The sequence below is a fragment of the Mesoplodon mirus genome, assembly GCF_964341445.2.
Source record: "Mesoplodon mirus genome assembly, chromosome: 10".
Lineage (NCBI taxonomy): Eukaryota > Metazoa > Chordata > Mammalia > Artiodactyla > Ziphiidae > Mesoplodon > Mesoplodon mirus.
In genome coordinates, this window is record NC_138986.1 from 53,977,510 (window position 1) to 54,000,384 (window position 22,875).

Genomic DNA, 22,875 nt, shown 5'->3' on the forward strand with positions numbered 1-22,875 from the left:
GTAGAATAGTGGTTGCCAGGGGCTAGCGGGAGAGGGAATGGGGAGTTATTGTTTAATGGATATAGAATTTCAGCTTTGCAAGCTGAAAAGAGTTCTTGAGATGGATGGTGGTGATGGTTGCACAACAATATGAATATACTTAATATCACTGAACTGTACACTTAAAAATGGTTAAGATGATAAATTTATGTTATGTGTATTTTACCACAGTAAAGTAAATTGAAAAAGAAGTGAAGTAGGTAGGGGGATGAATAGATAGACATTTTATTAATTTTGTGGTTTTTATAACTCACCTTAGTATTTTAAATATTTTGCAATTGAGAATGTAGGATACAACATTGAGACATCATTTTACGCTGTCCATTCCCCTTCCATTAGACTGATATTGTCTGACATTTCTAATGAAGATTACTATTCCAAATATTCTGTCAACTCTAGGAGTTTCTCAGCATTTTGAATGATGAATTTGTCCCAATGGCATGAAAACCTCATTGTGCCTTTTCTTTATCCTATTATCTTTAAGTCATAGAAAAAATTTTGTGTTTTGTTTCCGATGTTACAGTACTTATTTAAATATTGCAGATGGAAGTTGATATTTGCCATTAATTAATGTTGAGTATAGTTACTGTTTCAGTAAAATACTTGTCATTTGTTTATTTTTCTAGTACCAGTTACCTGTGACTGTCTCTTTCTTTTCAGGCAGAAGAAATGCATGAGTAAATTATTAGAATACAATGCTGATGTCAACATTTGTAATAATGAAGGCCTTACAGCAGTAAGTACTAAGAATTTTTATCTGTGATTTAAAAAATACTTTTTAGAAAATAATATTGAAGGTGATAGTAATGCAAAGTGTAGTACAGGTATTTGTGCAGTTACCTCTTTGTGGTAATTGGGCAGACACGGAATGATTGAGACACAGTTCTCAGCTATATTTATTTATTTCTTTTTTCTTTTCTTTTTTCTTTTTTTTTTCTCTTTTTTTAGCTATATTTATTAAGAGAAGTTATGGTTCACCATGTTTCCCCTTTCCCCTTATTTTTTACCTTTATGACCTTTCATTTATTTTGAAGTCTTGATCCCCTAGCTTTTGTCACTGACTTTCAAGGGAATTTGTAGGAGCATCTCCGCTAAGGTGTGTTATGAGTTTATTATAGGACAGCTGTTTTTCATTATGTCCTTTTAAATTCTTTTAATATGTACATGGTAGGAAAATTTGGATGGCTATGTTTTTATAACTTATCTTAGTTTTAAAAAGGAAAGGAAAAAAAAAAAGGAAAGGAAATAAAGGGTAACTAAGGGAATGATCACTCACCTGTACTCCCTGCACTCAGAGATAATCACTGTTAATATTTTAGCCTGTATCCTTTCAGACTTGTTATATCTTACTTAAACTAGTATTTTTATCCTTTTTGCCATGTCACTTTCTTTTCAAAAATATGATATTTTTTTGATCCACATAGATATTATAGGGAGGGTGGTGTGGGATATTTCTGAAGAGATTGTTGAAATCCAAAAATTTTAATCATACTGTCATTTAATGGAGCATATTTGATTTAGAAGTAGAGATAAAATAGAATTATGTGATTACTGAGAAATTGTTTTAATTAACTGGATAGTGGAAATCCTTTCACAATGTATATCAAATCATTGTGATGTATACTTTAAATGTCTTACAGTTTTGTCAATTATACCTCAATAAAGCTGAACTTTTTTTTTTAACCTTCCTTTGGTAGTTTTTGTAAATTTTGAATCCTTTAATTTGTGAATAAAGAAGAATATTGAGTATTTACATACCATGCTAGTTTTCAAAGCCTTTCTGATTAAAATTTTTTTTTTCAGTGGGCAGGGAGGGAGCTGGGGCATAAAAAACCAGCTTTCCTAAGATGTGAGTTATTCTGAGAATGACTTGTTAAAGATTAAGTTCAATCATGATTATTATATGGAATTCACAATTCTTGTGATAATCTACATTTTTGTTACATAGTAACAATATAACACCATTTACTCTGTAAAGAAAAACTGTATTCCAAATATCTACAGGATACTATAGTGATATGGTAGGTACCACAGAGGGTTATGGAACTGACATAGCTCTATCCTTAGGACACTCTCTAGTATAGGCAAGATAAGATGCTCAGTACTAACATAGTCTGTGTAATCGCATAAGTTTTTATCTGCTAATTTTCCCCCTTCACTCCTGAACTTTAAGGGAAGTGGAATATAAAATTTTTTAAAGTAAAATTTTTATTAAAAAATTATTCATGCATGTATTTAAAGAGTCAAATGATTCTACAAGGCTTATTATATAAAAACAGTCTCAGCTCTTTTTCTGCCTGGGACCAATCTCAGTGTTCTGTCCTGTGGCCCTGATTGGTGTCGTGTGCCTCCTTCTCTTAGAAACAATTCTGGCCACCAAGCATGTTCCTGCCTAGTCCCAGATCACATGATGGAATTAGTTCAACAGCCAGGCACATTGACCCCATCAGCTGAAGGAAACTAGCTAGGATGGTGGAAATGTGGTGCTGCAGAATTGAATAGTGGCCGCCAAGCATGTGGGGCAGTAAAGTCAAGGGCTCCTGAGATGGAAGAACCTTCAGTGGGGAGTCAAGGTCCCCAGGATTTTTCATACAAAAGGAGAGAACTGTTCACGGCATACTCTGTAGGCTGATCACCCTCACAAAGGACTCCTCATGTTTCTTCATTCATTTGTTCTTTGAACAGGATTTTCTTGGATACCTATTATGTGCTAGGCACTTTACTGGTATGGGGTTAGAGCAGTAATTTGACTGATCCAGTCCTTGTCTTCCCCAAACTTCCAAGGAAGTCAGGATAGGCAACAGGCAATGGTGACACACTGTAATGAATGTTAACATAGGTGATGGAGATGTTTTAAAAGTCAGAGCAGGGGACCCATCCTCACCAATGGCATTGGAGGAGGCATCCCAGGGAAGTATCACAAGAGCTGAGGCCAAAGGGACAAACAGAAGTTAGACTGGTGTAAGTGGTGATTGTGAGGTTGGGAGTGGTAGTGGGGTTCTAGCTCTGTGGAATAGGTTGGCAAAGCCTTGGAGATGCAAGAGAGCATGCTACATTGGAGCAGTGACCTTTACTGGTGTTCAGATACCCCTGGGGGTTTATGAAGACTTCCAAAGGTCTGTAGCATGGATAGTTAAGGGAGTCACTTTCCAGGTCTTCAGCCTTTATATATGTGCTCCTTTCTTAAGCTGATCTACTCAAGAACACCTTGCCCTTCCCTCCTTCACCTTCAAAATCACTCTTCTATCACTTTTATGTTTTTATTTATTTTTATTATTTATTTATTTATTTATTAACTTGAAGCATAGATGATTTACAGTACTCTTAACTGAGCCTTTTGTAGTACGGAAGTTTTCAATTTTGATGTTCAGTATATCAGTTTTTCCATTTATGGATTGTGTTTTTGGTATCAAGTTTAGGAACTCTTTGCCTAGCTGTACATCCTGAAGATTTTCTCCTATCTGTTTCAAAAAGTTTTATACTTTTACATTTTACATCTAAGCCTGTGATCTATTTTGAGCTAATATTTGTCTGTGATGCTTAAGTCAAGGCTTGTTTTTTTAACCTATGGAGTCTAGTTACTCTAGCACTGTTTGTTGAAAAGGCTATATACTTCCTGCGTGAAATTGGTTTTGTCTCTCTCTCAAGAATCTTTTGGGCATATTTGTATGGGGTTATTTCTGGGTTCTCAGTTCTGTTCCAGTGATCTGTCTGTCCCTTTGCCAATACCACGCTGTCTTGGTTACTCTAGCTATATAGTAAGTCTTAATATCAGGTAGAGTAATTCCTCTCACTTTATTTTTCTTTGTCAAGATTGTGTTAGCTACTCTGGTTCTTTGCCTATACGTATATGTTTTAGAATAAACTTGTCTTTGAGAAAAAACCTTGCTGAGATTTTTTATTGGAATTGCATTAAGCCTGTAGATCAATTTGGGGAGAATTGACATCTTTACTATGTTGAGTCTTCCAATCTATAAACACAGTATGTCTCTCCGTTTATTTAGGTCTTTGATTTCTTTCATCAGAATTTTGTATTATTCAGCTTACAGATCTTGTGCATGTTTTAATTGTATAGCTAGGTATTTTATTTTCTTTGGAGCAATTGTAAGTGACATTGTTTTCATTTTTTAATTTTAAAAAAATTTATTTATTTATTTATTTATGGCTGCGTTGGGTCTTCGTTGCTGCGCACAGGCTTTCTCTTGTTGCGGTGAGCGGGTGCTACTCTTTGTTGCAGTGCACGGGCTTCTCATTGCAGTGGCTTCTCGTTGTGGAGCACAGGCTCTAGGCATGCGGGCTTCAGTAGTTGTGACATGCAGGCTCATTAGTTGTGGCGCACGGGCTTAGTTGCTCCGTGGCATGTGGGATCTTCCAGCACCAGGGCTCAAACCTGTGTCCCCTGCATTGGCAGGTGGATTCTTAACCACTGCACCACCAGGGAAGTCCCACAACATTGTTTTTAATTTTTATTTCTGCATGTTCATTGATAGTACATGGAAATGCAGTTGCCTTTTATGTGTTGATCATGTAGCCTGTGACCTTGCTGAACTCACTTATTAGTTCTAGGAGTTTTTGGTAGATTCCTTGGGATTTTCTACATAGACAGTCATGTCATCTGCAAATAGAGATAGTTTTATATTTTCCTTTCCAATCTGTATGTCTTTTATTTCTGTTTCTTCCTTTATTGAACCTTAACATTTTTTTTGTTTTCTAAATACGTGTTGTTAATTCATTACTAGACTTCCCTGAGCCTTGTAAATATCCTCATAACATGTGTGCAGTACCTTTCAGCTTCTTGAATAGTTTTGAAGGAGTCTGTTATGGAGACTGCTGTTCTCTAAGTGAGATTGGTTGAGTTCTAGGCCTGCTTTACAGCGTTATTTGGAGTATCTCTTCACCATCATCCCGGAGATTCCTTTGCCTTTCTCTTGTTTTATAGGCACACCTCAGAGATACTGCAGGTTCTGTTCCTGGCCATGTCAATAAAATGAATACTGAGATAAAGCAAGTCATACAAATATTTGGTTTCCTAGTGCATATAGAAGTTATATGTAACTTCAAGAAGTGCAGCAGAGTGTTACTACGTATTCTTGAGCCTTTGGGGAGTTCTGTGATTTGAATCTACCTTCTTGGTGCTCTATCACTGGTTTAGGATTCAGCTCTTTGTTCTGACAATTCAGACAAAAGCTTCCAGCTTCCAAAATGTGTTGCTTTTGTATTCTCTCCTTTTCTTTTTCTTAATAGGTCTGTCCTTTAAGAAAAAGTACTCTTTACTGTCATTTCAGTGATGTTCGGGGAAGAAGTAGGAGCTGATGCATGGGTTCAGAGTTACCATTTTAAAACAAAAGTTTCATGATATATTTTTTTAATGGAAAAGAAGTCAGATGAAAAATGCATGGACAGCATAGTCCAAAGTTTTAACATTGATTATCTTTGTGTGGTAGACTTACAGGTGTTTTATGTTTTTTTAATCCTCCCCATATATGTTATTTATATATGTTACATGCATTATGTGTAAAATATAGGAAGTAAAGAATATGACACCTACTGTCATATTAATTACTTCTTTAACTTACGTTTGTTTCTGGGGGAGGAAGAATATCCAGTACCTCTTCTCTAGAGATAAGCTACACATACAGTCCATGGTCATCTAAGAAGCAGAGTATTTGGTGATCCTAAGTTTAGGATTTTCAACTACTTTGAAACCATGAAATGCTTGATTTTGAAGTATATGGTGGTGTAACCTACATCCTGATGCATATTTTTTCCCCATATAAAAATATAGGAAAAAAGTATATTGGCTTAAAATTTAATTTTAATCTTTAGTGTACACATCATGCTCACAGTTGAGAAATAATTGCATTATTTATCTGCTGCTTTTATATGAAACACTCTTGCACAAATGTTAAGTAACCTAAATGGCTGCACAGATACACTGGCTGGCTGTGAATGGGCGGACAGAACTACTCCATGACCTTGTACAGCACGTCAGTGACGTCGATGTTGAGGACGCGATGGGGCAGACAGCGCTGCATGTGGCCTGCCAGAACGGTCACAAGACGGTAAATAAAGCCTCGAGGACTAAGTTGCATGTGTTTAAACTTTGAATTCATGAAAAGTTTTCCACTGTGTATAATTGGAAACATGAAGCAAAATCTTACAACATTTTCTGTGTCATGTGGTCTTCTGATTAATATATTCTATGCGGATAAAAGGAACAGAAAATAGTGTTTTTAAATGTTTAATGTATTTGTAATTTGGATTTCAATTTTATTTCTGATTCATAGATTCTAATAGCTGAATATTTTAAATTTTAAATGTATGTTCACATATAATAATTTTAACAGTTTATAATGTTTATTCTGTCCTCAGTTTTATCAAATAACTTTTTCATATTTTTTACCATTTTCATGTTTTTACCCTTAAGCCTCAAGTTTTGGAATTAGTGAAGAAAGTGAGCTCTGACATTGCTTAAATAGTTCAACTTGCATTATCATATTTTTCTACTCTCTTGGAATATGATTTAAGTGCTAGAGTCACAGCTGTTTTCTTCCTTACTTTTGATTTCTAAAATCATGCATTTGTTTTAGGCAGTACTTTCCTGTTATCCCTATGTATAAACATTTGGCTTTTAAAATTGCCAATAGTTTTCTCTCTCACTAGAAGACTGCTGCCTTATTTAAAGATTGTTAGCTTAAGATTTTAGATTGAACTGCTGCTTTTTGTAATTTCCTATCCTGGTTACTTTCATTTTTTCCCCACATTTAACATTACTGATAATAGAATATTATTTATTTACTAACTAAAAAACGAAAACCAATTGAAAACGAAAAAACACCACCAGCATCTACAAAGATACAGAAGTTTGCTTGTTTATATTTATTTTTTTGTATACACTCTGAGTCTTATCTTTTTGTTGGGAGAATTCCTAGTGGAATCTGGATTTCTGTCTCTGCAAACACTTTTTTCCTAACCTAGGTTCAGGATGTCAGATCCTACGTATTTAGATGCTTTATGTATGACCTCAATTCATAGAATATTGCACTTCTTTTAAGATAGTGAGCTCAAGGTTGACATTGTCTTATGTTTAATAAGCATTGGATAAAAGGAAGGATATATGCTTTTTTTTTCTTTCCTGGCATTTCTTCTGAACACCAATGTTCGTTTTTATTCTTTTGTCTTTTATCATCTGAAAACTAACCCATTTGTATTCAAGGAGTATTCCTTTTCATTACCTTTTACTTTCTCCAGGTCAGTACTACTAAATTTAAGAAGTATTCTGTGTGGAAAAAAAAAATCATCTGAAATGTTCTAATCTTGACTGGCCCCAGTAAGCAACTGCTGCCTGTTAGAGAAGGAGTCCTGCTGGTAGCTCTTACAGGACAGAAAAGCATCCGCTTTAATATAAATACTCTCTGCCATTATTGAATGAGTGGCGTGTCATTTACTAAGATTGTAAACCTACCTGTTGCCCGAGAACTAAAAAACTGGAGTAAAAAACTGGAATTCAGATTAGGAATTACCTACAAAGGCTAATTTTAGCTGCCTTAAGCCAGTGAAAAAACAAGAATTACGCAAAAAACCTTGGTTCAAAACATGTGCATTACAGGGTGCATTAAAAATTTAGAATTGCCTTCTGAAGTTATTGAAGAGTAGTTAGTTTAAGTATAATACACTCCATATGGTTTACCACCTAAAGCAGGCATGGTAAAGTAAGGGAGAATTCCTCATAGTCAAATGCCTTTGAAGAATTGTATTTTCAGAAGATTTATAGGGGGCATGACTTCACTTGGTGATGGGCTTCACAGGGTGAGATTTTGCAGGTATGGTACAGGAGGAAGAGTACAAAAAGTCATGCTGACTTGTGATTGATTGTATTAGTGAGTGAGATTCCTTTCTGTCTAGTTGGTCCATTATAGTTATCTGTGAGGATCGTATACAAAGGGAATGTTTAGCACTATTTTCCAATTCATTGTATGCACCTTTAATCCTTCAATAGGGCAAAAAGGAATCTTGAAAAATTAGGCCATCTCCTAGCCTCCAGGCTGAATTATACCTCTAAAAATCTGTGATGACAGACCTACTAGATAATGGACTTGAGGATATGGGGAGGGGGAAGGGTAAGCTGTGACAAAGTGAGAGAGCGGCATGGACATATATACACTACCAAACGTGAGGTAGATAGCTAGTGGGAAGCAGCCGCAGAGCACAGGGAGATCAGCTGGGTGCTTTGTGACCACCTAGACGGGTGGGATAGGGAGGGTGGGAGGGAGACGCAAGAGGGAGGGGATATGGGAACAGATGTATATGTATAACTGATTAAATTTGTTAAGAAAAAAAATCTGTGTTGATAGTTGTGCTATTTTTACCTATGTGTCATAATTACTCATGTATTTCTGGGACATGTTCCGATCTCAGTGGATGAGAATATTCTTTTATCTTGAGTTGGATATGATTTAAGAACTCTGAGATATGTTATTACAGGGTAGATATTATTGATTTTGTTTTTAACCCTCTGTATATCTTTCCATAAGTTGAACACTGAGTCTAAAATGCTTTGTCAGATATCAGCAAATGAAAATGGCCTTTTCATGTCTCAAAGTAGTCAGTTTTTGCATAAATTCATTAAAAGGTCTTCAAAACTTGTGTCCATGTAGACATATACCAGTGCACATAGGTTTCAAGATTTATATATATTGGTTATATATATATTTTATAGGATAAAATGTAAAACTTTAAAGGGGGAAAGAAACTCCCTTAAAAATATTCTCAAAAGCACATCAGCTCATTTCAAATTAAAGAGGATGATATGATAAAGAAATCCTCTGAAATTTACTTTCTAATCTCATTTTAAGGTAAATCTCAAGAATGCATGGGAAGATTTGGAACAACTGGCTAAGAGCTCTAAAGCTTTGTAGAATTTATAATTGAATACTGTATTCTTGCTTTGATGACAAATAATTTTTAGATTTACATGACTTTTTTACAGATAAAAGATTTGGAAGAAAGATTGATTTTGTCATAACTAAGAAATCGAGTAATTTTTGCCATGGTTTCCTATAGATGCATCTGTTTAATTAGAGGTAAACCAAGATAAGGGTCTCTTCATCATCTTGTTGGAAGGAAGTGATTTGGGCAGTTGAAGAGTGCAGCGTGACCATTTTTGTCCTTGTAACATGATAGCACTATGATTTTAAATGACTTCTATTCCTATTTTAAAATGATCAGATGAAAGAAATGATCATAACAACTCCTTAATAATTTAATTTTTTATAAATTTTCTTAGGTCAGCTGTTACTAGCTATAAATACCAGAATTATGGTTTGTCTTTGGATATTGATTTAAAATAAAAAATAATTAGAGAATTTGGTTATTTATCTGGCTTATTATATAGTCTTTGGCAACTTTTTCTTCCCCTGCCTTTATCTACCTCTTAAGATATAATCTGCTGATTACACAATTAAGGAAAGTGTTGTGAATATTTTGGAAGATACTTAAGAGTAATGATAGTATTGGTACTGTTACTACCATTACTAATATTGATGATGTGATTCTGTAAGAACAGTACAAAGAGCACTACCTGGACTCTTCATTCATTTGCTCTTATGCAGTAAGCTAGGCCCAATGTGTTGTTTGATTTTTAATCTCATTTTTAGAAAGTGTAGTAAAACCTAATATTATTCTACATAGGTATAATTGACTCCATTTTTTTTTTGGCCATAAATTGAACTTACTTTTTGGTAATTTTTTTCTTTGCCATTAGGTCTTTAAGATTTATTGATGTGTTGAATTGCCACAAATGGTTGATTACTGTTTTCCTGGAATAACTTGGACTTAGAAACTCTAGAGAACTGTCGAACGGTTCAATCTCAGTTTCTATTAAAGTACACAGCAGGATTAGTTTTTGGACTAATTTCAGTTCACTTAAGGAAATTTTATTTTTATCACAATAGACTTTATATTGCTAAATTTAGATAACTGAATATAATGGTTCACAAACAATATGAAATGATAGTTGAACCCTGCTTAGAGTTGATAGAACTGACTGCATTTTTTTTTTTTTTTTTTACTGAAATTGTAGGCTTGTTAAGGAACAGTGCTCATCTACGTTCAGTCAGCTCTCTTGATATCTTTAGCCAGCTTCCAAGCTTTTCATCCAGAGAATTACAGGGCAGCCATGCAAACTTAATTGAAAGCTTTTGCAAAAACATTAACTGGATTCAGCCTTGAAGCACGAAGGTAGATGTACTTAACATTTCAGGATATGTTTTTAGGTTCAGAGTAATTTTATTTATTCTAATGTTAGAATTCTCCTTTCATCACTTCTGAGAAATGTGAACAAATAATAGGAAGTTCTATTACTGTGATTTTTTTTCTAACACAACTGGGTAATATTGATTTTTTGCTAGGTATTATGTAAGGATTCAAAGTCTTGATAGGCTTAGGTGGACAGGTTTCTAGAGAAAACCTATAAACACCAGTCACTGACTAGTGAGTTGGCCATTTTTCTTAGCACATAAGTTGTTTGTGCATTGCTGTCCTGTCATCAGAATTACTTTTAATAAGAGATGAAAGATGCTTTTTTTGTTGTTTGGCTATCATTGTTTTAGTAAATGAGAATACAACTTATGTTGTATGGTTTAATATTGGTTTTTACTTATGGTTTAATATTGAATATCTATTCCTTTCTACTTCGGTCAGTGTCGTTCAGAGAGTTGACATTGATAAAGTAGAGCTGCCTTGGATTTCTTGCTTTGTAACTTATCAGTGTATTGGGTACAGGTGGTCTTGGTTAGTCACTGCCTTCAATTAAATGACTTTTGAGATTGACCCCAACATTAGCTTTGCACATTAGTTTTCCACTCAGGATGTTGTTTTATCATTTGAAAGGTCATGACGTCTGTTCAAAGTGTGTGGTTTCTTGAGGGTTTCTTGAAGGCCATGTGAAAATCGCCTTTCAGTGCTTTTCTTTCAGTATTCCTCCCCAGCTCTTCCTTACTCTGTAAGGAGGAAGACCCCAATTGTAGATTATCTAGGAATAGGATAATAGTGGGGTTTTTTGTTTTTGTTTTTTAAGGGGGAGAGGGTTGGATAGGGAATTTGAAGGTCTGAATTATTTTAAAAACATATTTTGGTGATCTATATTACACACATAAAATGATTTTAGTTCAGTGTACTTCTTTTTTTTTTTTTTGCGGTACGCGGGCCTCTCACTGCTGTGGCCTCTCCCGCCGCGGAGCACAGGCTCCGGACGCGCAGGCCCAGCGGCCACGGCCCACGGGCCCAGCCGCTCCGTGGAATGCGGGATCCTCCCGGACTGGGGCACGAACCCGTGTCCCCTGCATCGGCAGGCGGACTCTCAACCACTGCGCCACCAGGGAAGCCCCAGTGTACTTCTTAAAATTATGTTATATTAACTTGAAAGATACAGGTAATCAGTTCTCAGTCACAGATATTTGTTTGTATACTTTTACATGTTTACATTTACTAAATTGTAAGCTGCTGAGCTTAATTTTTGCAAGTAAATGAGAAGCCTTAAAAGTTTGAAAACGGGAACTTATGACTTGTAAATTACAGTGATTTATTTTGGACTTCATGGGTTATAGTCTGTTAAACAGACACAATGCAGTTTTCACAGAAGTACTTGTGTGTAGGGGTTTAGGGGTGAGAAATTTGCTGAAACAAATTGAATCCAAATCTGTCATAAAGAATCCTATCAGTTTTTCTGGATAGCACTAGTCACCATCTAGCAGACTACATATTTTATTTCTCATGTCCCTTTGTTTTCCTTTTCCACTAGAATGTAAGCTTCATGAAGGCAGGTGTTTGTCCATTTTGTTCATTGCTGTGACTCTAGCATCTAGCACATACTACTAGCACATACCAACATTGAAATTTTTGTTAAAAAATGGAATGGGCTAATCAAATGCAGTATCATTCCAAGCAGTTTTTTCTGCCATTTTCTTTCTGTTTGTAAATGTTTGTAATTTTTTTCTTTTGTACCTTTAAGTGAAGCGTATATTGATAGTGCTGATTCTTATAAAAGATTGTGTCTGGTTTGTTTATTGCTGAAAATTTCTGCTTTTGAGACTCCTTAGGGATTGTAGTGGTTGAATCCAGAATTTATTCTCATTGATTTTGTTTTGCCTTATGCTTCTGTATAATTTAAAATCTTCAAGTAGTAGTGTTTCTTCAAGGGCTTTTGTGTTTTTAATTTAATAAATAGTTTCCTCCACCTGAATTCTCCTAGTTTCAAAGTTATTTTGCCCTTCGTTTACATAGACTGGAAATTTAAAAAAAAATGAAACTTTTAAGTTATGTGACTTTCTTGCTTCTTTTATTATGCTGTTTAATCAATAATTGAATTCTGTGTTATCCTTACTCCTCCTGTTTCAGAGATTTTACAAAAAGAAATCTGCATACATTTTTTTTAAATCACAAAGATTGATGACTTTTCACTCATGTCAGTGCTGCAAGGCAGTTTTTTTTACTCTTTACATTCAAATCCCTTTACGTATTTTTTTTCTTCTTACTCTGAGGGAAATGGGTTTTTCTCCCTCTTTGACTTCAGGCAACATTTTATCTACAAGTGAGCTATTGAAAGCTTTTTAAAAATATGTGTTTCTTTTAATAGTTGTATATTTTGAGGATCTTAATTGAGATAATTTTGTTAAAACAGAAAAACAGATTCATGAATGTAAAAGAAAATGCTGGAATGAGCTTTTCTACTTTATTAATCAAGTGTTTTTCTCTGTTAAGAACAGAATTTTTAATGTATTCATAGGATATTTCCAATTCTACATTGGAAGTCATTCACCTTACAATTTTGAGGGCATTTCACCTTTTAAATTTCAGTGTTGCTGTTGAAAAGTTTAATGTCTGTCTGAATTCTGTTTATCTCTGGAATCTTATATCCCCAGTATTATGAAATTTCACTTTGATGTGCCTTGTTGAAGGTCTTTTAATTTATTAGACTGGGCACTGGTGAGCTTTTCAATCTGGCAACTTGTGTCCTTCAGTTCTGGGAAATTTTTTGGTATTATTTCTTGATTACTTCCTTTTGGTCTCCCACCTCCTTCATTTTCTTTATTCTCAATTTCTACAATGACTCCCTGGATTGATCTACTAGTTTTCTCATTTTTCCTGTTTTCTTTGTCTTTTTGTTTCTTGTAGAGTTTTTCACCATTGTATTTCTAACTTCTATTGAATTTTTATTTCTTCCATCATATTTTTTTTTTTTTTGCAGTACACGGGCCTCTCACTGCTGTGGCCTCTCCTGTTGTGGAGCACAGGCTCCGGACGCGCAGGCTCAGCGGCCATGGCTCACGGGCCCAGCCACTCCGCGGCATGTGGGATCTTCCCGGACCGGGGCACGAACCCGTGTCCCCTGCATCGGCAGGCGGACTCTCAACCACTGTGCCACCAGGGAAGCCCTTCCATCATATTTTTGATGTCTCATTCTCTGAATATTTTTCCCCCAGCATCTTGTTTTTGTCCCATGGATAGTATTTTTTCTTTTCTCTCTGAGGGTATCAGTTAACTTTTCTAATTTTTGATGCTGTTTTTTGGTTCCCTTTATTGTCTTTATTTTTCTTACTTCCTTTTTCTGTTTGTTTTTCAGGTTAGAGGCCTGCTTCAGTTGTGTCTTAAACATTGTCTGTCAATTCATGTATAGTGGTGAGGCACTGAAATGGGGCTGAAAGCATTGTGTATATGAGCTGGGTTTGTTGACTGGTCTCACTGTACGTCAAGGTTTTTTAATCTTGGCACTATTGATATTTGGGGCCTGAACATTCTTTGTTGTGGGGCCTGTATGTAGATTGTCGGATGTTTAAACATACCCTGGCTTCTACCCACTAGCTGCCAACTGGACCCTCCCTTCTCCAGTAATGAAAATCAAAAAAGTCTCCCAGCATTGCTGAATGTCCCCTTGTGGCCAACTGGGCTATTTCACTGGTGTCTGTAATGCCAGTATCAGTCAGACTCTTCTCTGTTGCCACTTTCCAGATAGGAAACCTTCAGTCTCCTTCTGCTTAAGCTTTTAAGCCTGGCTACTGGATTTCTGGGAGCCTAGTGGAGCATGGGGGCTGGAGGTTTTCACTTAATTAGTTGTTTTCAGCATGGCTGCTCATCCCTGCTCTTCCCTGTATTTCTTGTCTGCCAGTCCAGAGCCTCACTATTCACTTTGTCCAGATAATAAACCTCCCTACTTCCAAGACAGATAGGGAGGGATAGTGGCTAACTGTATGGGATGGGGAGGAAGGGTCCTGGGGGAAGGCCCAGCTGTTAGGTTTTCAACTACTTCTCCTGTCTTAGCTCAATATAACTATCCCTGTCTTCCAAGATACCTGTTACTTCCAATTCCTGTGTTGTGTGTGTGTGTTCGGTAGTGAGAATTTGGTGGTTTCTTGTTGGAATCTGCATTTTCAGACACTTAGACTTCAGCTTTCTTTGATCTGCTAAGTCAGTTACTCTTCTTTCACTTGCTTGCCATTTCCCTAAAACTTCTGACTTATCTAGTATGTGTTGTATTCTTTGCTGTTCTTCCTTTGAGTTTGTAGTCTTAATATTTTGCTGACATTGTACTAGGTTTTAGAGCAGCAATAAAGATGAACATGGGTGTTCAATCCAGAAGTAATTATTAAACAGTCTAATTCCAAAAACATTTAAGTTTTTACATCTTGTCTTCCTTTTTGCAGGAGAAACTCAAATGAAGATCATAGGAATTAAAACCAGAAAAGATTCTCTTTTTTAAGGTTTTTCAGGCAAGCCTTGCCGTATTCCTAATCATCAGATATTTATTTTTATTTTTATTTTATTTTATTTTATTTTTATTTATTTTTTTTTTTTGTGGTATGCGGGCCTCTCACTGTTGTGGCCTCTCCCGTTGCGGAGCACAGGCCCCGGACGCACAGGCCCAGCGGCCATGGCTCACGCTCCGCGGCATGTAGGATCTTCCCAGACTGGGGCACGAACCCGTGTCCCCTGCATCGGCAGGCGGACTCCCAACCACTACGCCACCAGGGAAGCCCAGAGATATTTATTTTTAAAATTTTATATTAGCTTATTTTCCCTTAGCACACATCAAATGATTGCAGAAGTAGAGCTTAGCCGACAGTCAGAGAAACTGAGTTCAGTATTGGCGACTGTCAGTAGCAAAAGGACTTCTTAGCTTTTTAATATTTTGTACTTTAATAATTATGCTCTTTGAATTTTGAGAAAGTTAGAGCTCTGGTACCAACTTTTTGTTTTTAGAGGCAAAAAACTCTGGTTTTTAAATTCAGAAATCTAGAGCAGCACTGTCCAGTGCTGCCACATGTGGCTATTTAAACTTAATTATAATAATATAAAATTTAAAATTCTGTTCCTCAGTTGTACTAGCCACATTTCAAGTCCTTTGGTAACTACTACACATGTCAGTGATTTTCTAGAACCTTCCCAGGTTAACACAATTTACATTACATTGATAATTCCACATATACTGTGTAGTGCCTGAGACTCAGAGCTTACCAAAAAATGGAATTTGTTCAGCCGTCATAATTGGCATGTTCCTACTCTTTCTTCTTTAAAGCTTCAGGTTGTGGTAAGAACTTTCCTTATATGGACTAAAATTGTGATAACTGTGTCTTTGTTTAACTTCTCTGGGTTTACTTTTGTTTCTTTTTCCCCCAGACAGTGCAATGCTTGCTAGACAGTGGTGCTGATATTAACAGGCCGAATGTATCAGGAGCCACTCCATTGTACTTTGCTTGCAGGTATGATCATTTATATTGCCAGATGCTCTTATTAAAGAATGTTGAATCTGCTGTATTTCCAAACACAAACATTTGTGTGTATTTTCTAAAACTCTCCTCCTCTCCTGGAAATACTATGCTCCCTTTTAAGATGAAGTATATAGCATTATGGTTCTGTTACTTAACTGCATGATGAAAGGTGTTTTATATTGCCAGTGTTTTTATATATTGTAAGTGGGAGTTTTGATTTACTTGATTACTTAGATTTTAGAATTACTTAGTAATAAAAAAGACATACCAATAATCCAGTAACTTTCATAGTTTTCTTTATCAAGTATCAAGTTAGTTCCAGTGGGATAAGCTGTTAAAGTATGCCTTAGTTCAGAGCCATGTCTTTGCTTTCTCTGGATTTGTAACTTTAAAAAATTTCTTGAATCATTCTTGTTAAATATTGAGTTATGCATTAAGTTGTTTTTACACTCTGTCCTGGTTCATTTTCTTTTTTCTTTTTTTCTGGTTCATTTTCCTGAAGCATATGTTTTGTTCATTGGTTCATTCATGTAATAAGCATTTAGTTAGCATTCACTGTGTGCCATGCATTATTATAGGCATTAGTGATACAGTAATAAATAAACCCCAGTCCTTAAGGAGCTAACAGTGTAATAATTATACACATACCTTCCCCCCCCCCATAATATGTTATGTAAATTTAGTTGCAATTAGGAGCAGTTCACAATACACTTGATTTTTCTTTTTGGTTTAGATTACAGGAATTGTAGTATTTATTTAGGCTCTATTTTAGATATAAAGCTCTCCAGAAAGCTCCTCTTTTCTTATCCTTTTTCCTGTTTTATGTCATTTTACTGGAGGTTTGTTTTATGTTTTATTTTTTATTTTTATTATTTTTTTTAGCCATACCATGTGGCTTGCGGGATTTTAGTTCCCCGACCAGGGGTCAAACCTGGGCCCTGGCATTGAGAAGTGCTGAGTCCTAACCACTGGACCACTGCTAGGGAATTCCCTGGAGCTTTGTTTAAGATGAAAGATCTGCTTTTCTTCTCGTTTAGCTTTTTTTTAGGGTCTGTGATGTTGCTTTGGTCTGACTGATTCAAATCATCATTGAACAGCCTTGAATTAGAATACAAGGACTTTTGGACCTCTAGACTTCTCCATCTTACCTGAATCCAGGCTTTTTCTTATGTTATACTTACAATTTGATTCCTTGGCTAGAACACAAATTCCTTTTTTAGTGTCCTGAATTTATGAATAATATTGTTTGATTCCCTGAAATCATATCCTGTCTTGAGGGGTTATCTTTAGATCAGACCTTTCTTTGAAGCTTCAGATTTGAATGTCCATCTACCTGATATACATCATCACTTGCAAGTCTCATAGAATCTCAGATATTAGCATGTCCAAAAGCTTCTGATTTCCTTTTCAAACCTTTCCTCCAGTTTTTCTCATCTCAGTCATTGGAACCCTTATCTTCTCAGTTGTGTAAACCAGAAACTAGGTCATTATTTTTTATTTCTGTCTCTCTCTCTGACCCTCAACTTGGAATATATTAGTAAGTTCTGTAAATTCCACTTTCAGAATACATTCTGAATCTCATTACTGCTCTCCACGTCGCTAAACCACCTTAAAGTTGTTACTTCTTGTCTAGAATACTGCAGCAGTCTCTTAACTGGTCTTCCAGATTCCTCTGTTGTTTCCCTCCCTTCTGTTCTTTCCTCAGAAGCCAAAGTGACCTTCTAAAAAATGAATCGGTTGTTGTCACTTTGTGCTTAGACCTTGTATTTAAACTTTTCAGTGCCTCTTCGTTGCATTTCCAATAAAACTCTGCCTTCTTCCACGTGACCTGCGTGGTCTGACCCTGCTTAGCTCACTGTGCTTCAGCCACATTGGTTCTCTTTGAGTTCCCCGAATACATCAGACTCTTCCAGCAGGCTTTTCTATGTGCTGTTTATTTTGCCTGAAACCTTCTTCCGTAGGCTTTTTACGTGGCTGACTCCATGTCAGTGCTTCACTGTTACTTTTTAGGAAAGAATTCCTGATCAATCTAGGTAGGCCTCTCCCCATGTTTCCTATCACAGTATCATGATCATTTCTTTCGTAGCACTTTGTATTTTATAGTGTTTATGTACTTGTTTATAGTGTGTCTCCCCTGCTAGACTGAAAGTCCAAAGAAAGCAAGAATTTTGTTTTATTCATCACTTTTTTTTTTTTTTTTCTTTTTGCGGTATGCGGGCCTCTCACTGTTGTGGCCTCTCCCGTTGCGGAGCACAGGCTCCGGATGCGCAGGCCCAGCGGCCGTGGCTCACGGGCCCAGCCGCTCTGCGGCATATGGGATCCTCCCAGACCGGGGCACGAACCCGTATCCCCTGCATCGGCAGGCGGACTCTCAACCACTGCGCCACCAGGGAGGCCCTATTCATCACTTTATATTCCATGTGTAGTACAGTGCTTTGTGCTTAGATGCTTAGTAAATGTTTTTGAATGAGTGAGTCACTATAGTTACGTTTTTGAAAAATATATAAAATAATGCCATGTATACTGGTAAAATATAGGTATATATTAGTGCTCACATAACTGTGATATTTGTATAGTTAGTCTGAGCATAGGGTTATGGTAAAAGAATTTTTTAGAAGTACTTTCTGCTAGTATTGTATATCCATCTTTAAGTTTTAATCTAGCAAACATTAGGTCTCTTTGAACAAAGATGGCTAAGCAAATATGATTAAAATTGAAACTAGAATATAAATTCTTCATTGTTGCAGGATGATAAATATGGAACATAGAAAATGGTTCATTTTGTAGGCAGACTTCTAATTATATTCATGATATCTAGATATAGGTATACATTAAAAATTATAAATTATTCCCAATGTATTGTCTCTGATAAATGAAAGGGAAAGGAATGTGAGAAATAGAGCAAGTTGTTCCTGCAGACAAGTTACAGGGCTCTAAGATAAAAAGCTGAACTTAATGTAAATTTTTATTGTTGAGGGATGTTACTAGATATGTCATATGTCTAATTCAGTGATTAACTGCTAAAACTGTTTTCTTTAAATAGAAAATCTATTGAAATATATAGGAGGCAGGGTTCAAATCCCATCCCCAAAGCTATGCAACTTTAGTCAAGTTTCTTGACCTCTGAAGCTTTGTTTCTTTGTAAAGTGGAAATGCTGATATCTGCCTCGTGGGACTACAGTGATAATTAAATGAGGTGGCTTATATAAAGCATCCTGCAGAGGATTTTATACTTAGTAGTTGGTAGGTGCTCACTAAGCGCTAGTGAACTTTTCCACACCCAGTGAGCACAAAGTTGTATTGTCCTCTTTCAATTTCATTGCAATGCATGGTTTTCTAAGAAATTTGACTCTTATCCCATCATACAAGCAGGCCTTTTCTTTTTTCCTTTGTATTCTATTCTAATTCTGAGCACTATTTAATAAAGTAATGCTTCTGTGAGTGAGGCATTTCAGATTGATTTTGACCTAAAATTATGACAGGAACTATTTCCCAGCCACTTTTCCTCTCTAGGTATTTTGTACAAGACATTCTAATTCACTAGCTTTCTTTCATGTGGACTATAGGCACACATATATTGACCTACCCCCCCCACACACACTCTTCAGGTGCCTTTGTTTTCAGGACTTTTATGTGGTATCTGCAAATGCTTCAGGTCCTTAAATGATTAGATTGGTTTTATATTCGTCATAATACTTCCCATTCACTTAACTGGGTTCCTCAAATAAAGGTTTGGATGTATAATGATTTTCAAATATTTTCTGTATCTGCAGATAATTTTTATTCTGTAAAGGAAAGCAAGGTTTAGCTAGGGTTATATAGATACAGTAAATTAGTGAGATTTTTATGGAATTTTGGAGGTCTGTAATAAAGTGAGAAACAGGTAAGATTCTGAACATAGTTTGCAGCTACTGCTAAGCAACTCCTTTCAATTAGGAAACTCACAATCAAAGTAGCCACGTAAAACAGTCCATAGATTCAAAATTGCAAACTTTTAGAGTAGAAAAGGACCATTAGAAAATATGGCCTCTTTGTTTCATAAGCAGTTGCAAAAAATGTTGTTATATATATATAGTACATATGCACTGTTAGCCAAGTTTTCAAATTGTATCACTGCAAGAGCCTGAAGTTAGGAGACTTGAAAGTGCTTGAGAAATCAGTTCTAAGTGCTTTAGAAGCACTACAGGTTTCTTATTAGTTACATCTTTGCCAACTTCTTAGTTTCCAGAAAATACACTGGCATTTCCTTGAAGGGAGTATTGTCTCAATCAATATAAAAAATATAAGTTCAACTGTAAAGAATAATTATTCATTGAGCAAATTTTTGCAGTTATTTGAACTGAAAAATCTTTCATGTGACACTTTGAGCAGTCTGTAACAGGATAATCTTTATCTTTTGCAATATTACACATGGGGCACTTGAGCCCCTAATGAAGTATGCAGATTTTATATATTATTAGCAATCATTTCTTTTAAGTTACTTTTGAAATGAAATGCCACCTGTTCACAGATGAGATTTTAATGTAGTTTTAGAAATTACTCCAGCTTTCTAAAAATGTCATAGTGGTATTTTTTTCTTGATATTAATTATTTTTATTGCTATATGTGGTATAAAATTAATCCTAAATAAATTATGATTCAGGTCTTTTTGTTATTTTTGTGTAGCTTAGTACCTTATTTAATGCTTACTTGTCAGATGAATGGTATCTAAAATTAAAGCCCATCATATAACTCAACAAGTATATTGAGTACATGTTATAAGCCATGCTTGGTGTTATAGAACAAGGGTATTGTCAAGAAGTTTATAGTTTAGTTGGAAAGATCAAACACACCTAACACAGATAATGAATAACTGTAAAAGAAATGTCATTAAAGTTGATCAGAATAGCTTTGCAAATCTGGGTTTCTCAGAACCTTGGGTCCTCGCAAAGAAATCACTGACTCCTTAAATAAATTAAGCTCAAGTTAGTTTCTTTTCACTTAAGTATTATACGGAATAGAACAGGGTTAATTATAAAGTAATTCCTATTAGCTGTAATATATAATGTGTTGGCCAGCATGCCCAGCTGACAAATGACAAATGATGCTTGATGAAGATTTTTCTTAATGTAGACAAGAAAAATTAGTTACTGTTGCTTTTGGAGGGATTGCTGACGTACTTGCTTTCTTGATTTTCTGCTTTTTCTGAAAATTGTTCTTAAGTTAGTTTTTGTCTATTGATACTTGTATTAAGGAAGGTAATCAGCATTACAGTAAAGTATCGAGAGTGATATACCTAATGTCTGCCACCAGCTTCCTAGTATGATCCTATTTTTTTAAATTAGGTCCAATTATACTTTATGCAGCGTCATTTTGTGGAAAAGAAAGAATAGGTTTTTATTTGTTTGTTTTAAGTTTCTGAGGAATCTGTGTAGTCTTTGTGAAATAACATACCTTTTTAGGTAATGGTACTGTGGGAAGAGTATTGGTCTAGAAGACCAGAGATCTGAGTTCTAGTTTCACTTGTGCTTGAATAGTAATTTTTTTCACTACAAAATAAAATTCTTTTTTATAAATTAATTTTTATTGGAGTATATTTGCTTTACAATGTTGTGTTAGTTTCTACTGTACAGCAAAATAAATCAGCTATACGTATACATATATCCCCTCTTTTTTGGATTTCCTTCCCATTTAGGTCACCACAGAGCACTGAGTAGAGTTCCCTGAGCTATACAGTAGGTTCTCATTAGTTACCTGTTTTATACACAGTATCAGTAGTGTATTATGTCAGTCCCAATCTCCCAATTCATCCCACCTCCCTGCTTTCCCCCCTTGGTGTCCATACGTTTGTTCTCTATGTCTGTGTCTCTATTTCTGCTTTGCAAATAAGATTATCTATACCATTTTTCTAGATTCCACATATATGCGTTAATATACGATATTTGTTTTTCTTTCTGACTTACTTCACCCTGTATGTCAGTCTCTAGGTCCATCCACGTCTCTACAAACGACCCAATTTCATTCGTTTTTATGGCTGAGTAATATTCCATTGTATATATGTACCACATCTTCTTTATCCATTCTTCTGTTGATGGACATTTAGGTTGCTTCTATGTCCTGGCTATTGTAAATAGTGCTGCAATGAACATTGGGGTGCATGTGTCTTTTTGAATTATGGTTTTCTCTAGGTATATGCCCAGTAGTGGGATTGCTGTGGTAGTTCTATTTTTAGTTTTTTAAGGAACCTCCATACTGTTCTCCATAGTGGCTGTATCAATTTACAAAATATAATTCTTTGATGAGATACTCTTCCAAACTGTATGACTTCCTTGGGCATTTTGTAAAATTAGCTTTAAACTTTAATGTCTCTGCATTATAAATTTATTATTTATTGTCTGTGTCTAGGATCAGATTAGCTCATTTAATAACGAAATGTAGAGTCTAGTGATTATTACCCCCAAAGCAGCTTTCTCCTAGCTTAAAGAGTGGTTGTTACACCTACTTGAAAGAGCAATTAGAGAGAATGGGGCATGTGGATGAGAGTTGTTCATTCTAGGTCAGATTGAATAGCTGTCAGCAGAAGCCAGACTGAGTGGGTTGATAAAATGAAGGTTGGCAGTTAGTTAGTATTTTTGGCTAATGAATCCCCCCCATTTACTCATTTTGATATTTGTCTTTTCTCCTTCCTTTGTTTTTATTTTTTTTACCACATATTAAAGTGTCATAAAATGTACTTTTGTTTTGAGTATTGAGGTTCTTTTGGACTAAGAAGTCTGGAGACTTGGATGTATGTGGTAGGAAGGTGGTCAGGCTAGAGTTGAGAAGGAAAAGATGGGAAGAAAAAAATAAAGCATAAGCCTGAGTACCAGCAACTTATCCCAAAATATTATGATTTATTGCAGGTAATGTGTCCCAAGTTCAATTCTAAGATTCAGTAGGCCAGTTTCTTATCTACATTGTAAAAGTATGACTTAACGTTGGGAAGTTTTTCTAACGGTTGAGGTTGTAGTTCAGATCTTCCTCTCAGTTTTTTAAGATTATTAATCCTCTGTTGATTGATACTAACTGTCCATAATTTATAGAGAAAGACTTA

The 22,875-nt window shown here is 35.6% G+C and overlaps 1 protein-coding gene across 2 annotated transcripts in view; it reads left to right on the forward strand.

Annotated features, from left to right (window-relative positions):
• The window catches only part of HACE1 (HECT domain and ankyrin repeat containing E3 ubiquitin protein ligase 1), a 92,696-nt gene that overhangs the window by 13,456 nt on the left and 56,365 nt on the right, over positions 1-22,875 (forward strand). For both annotated transcript variants that reach the window (XM_082634347.1, XM_082634348.1), the window contains 3 exons: positions 700-775; positions 5,970-6,101; positions 15,712-15,794. In XM_082634347.1, coding sequence (XP_082490473.1) covers positions 700-775; positions 5,970-6,101; positions 15,712-15,794 — 291 coding nt within the window. The remainder of the gene's footprint in view (positions 1-699; positions 776-5,969; positions 6,102-15,711; positions 15,795-22,875) is intronic.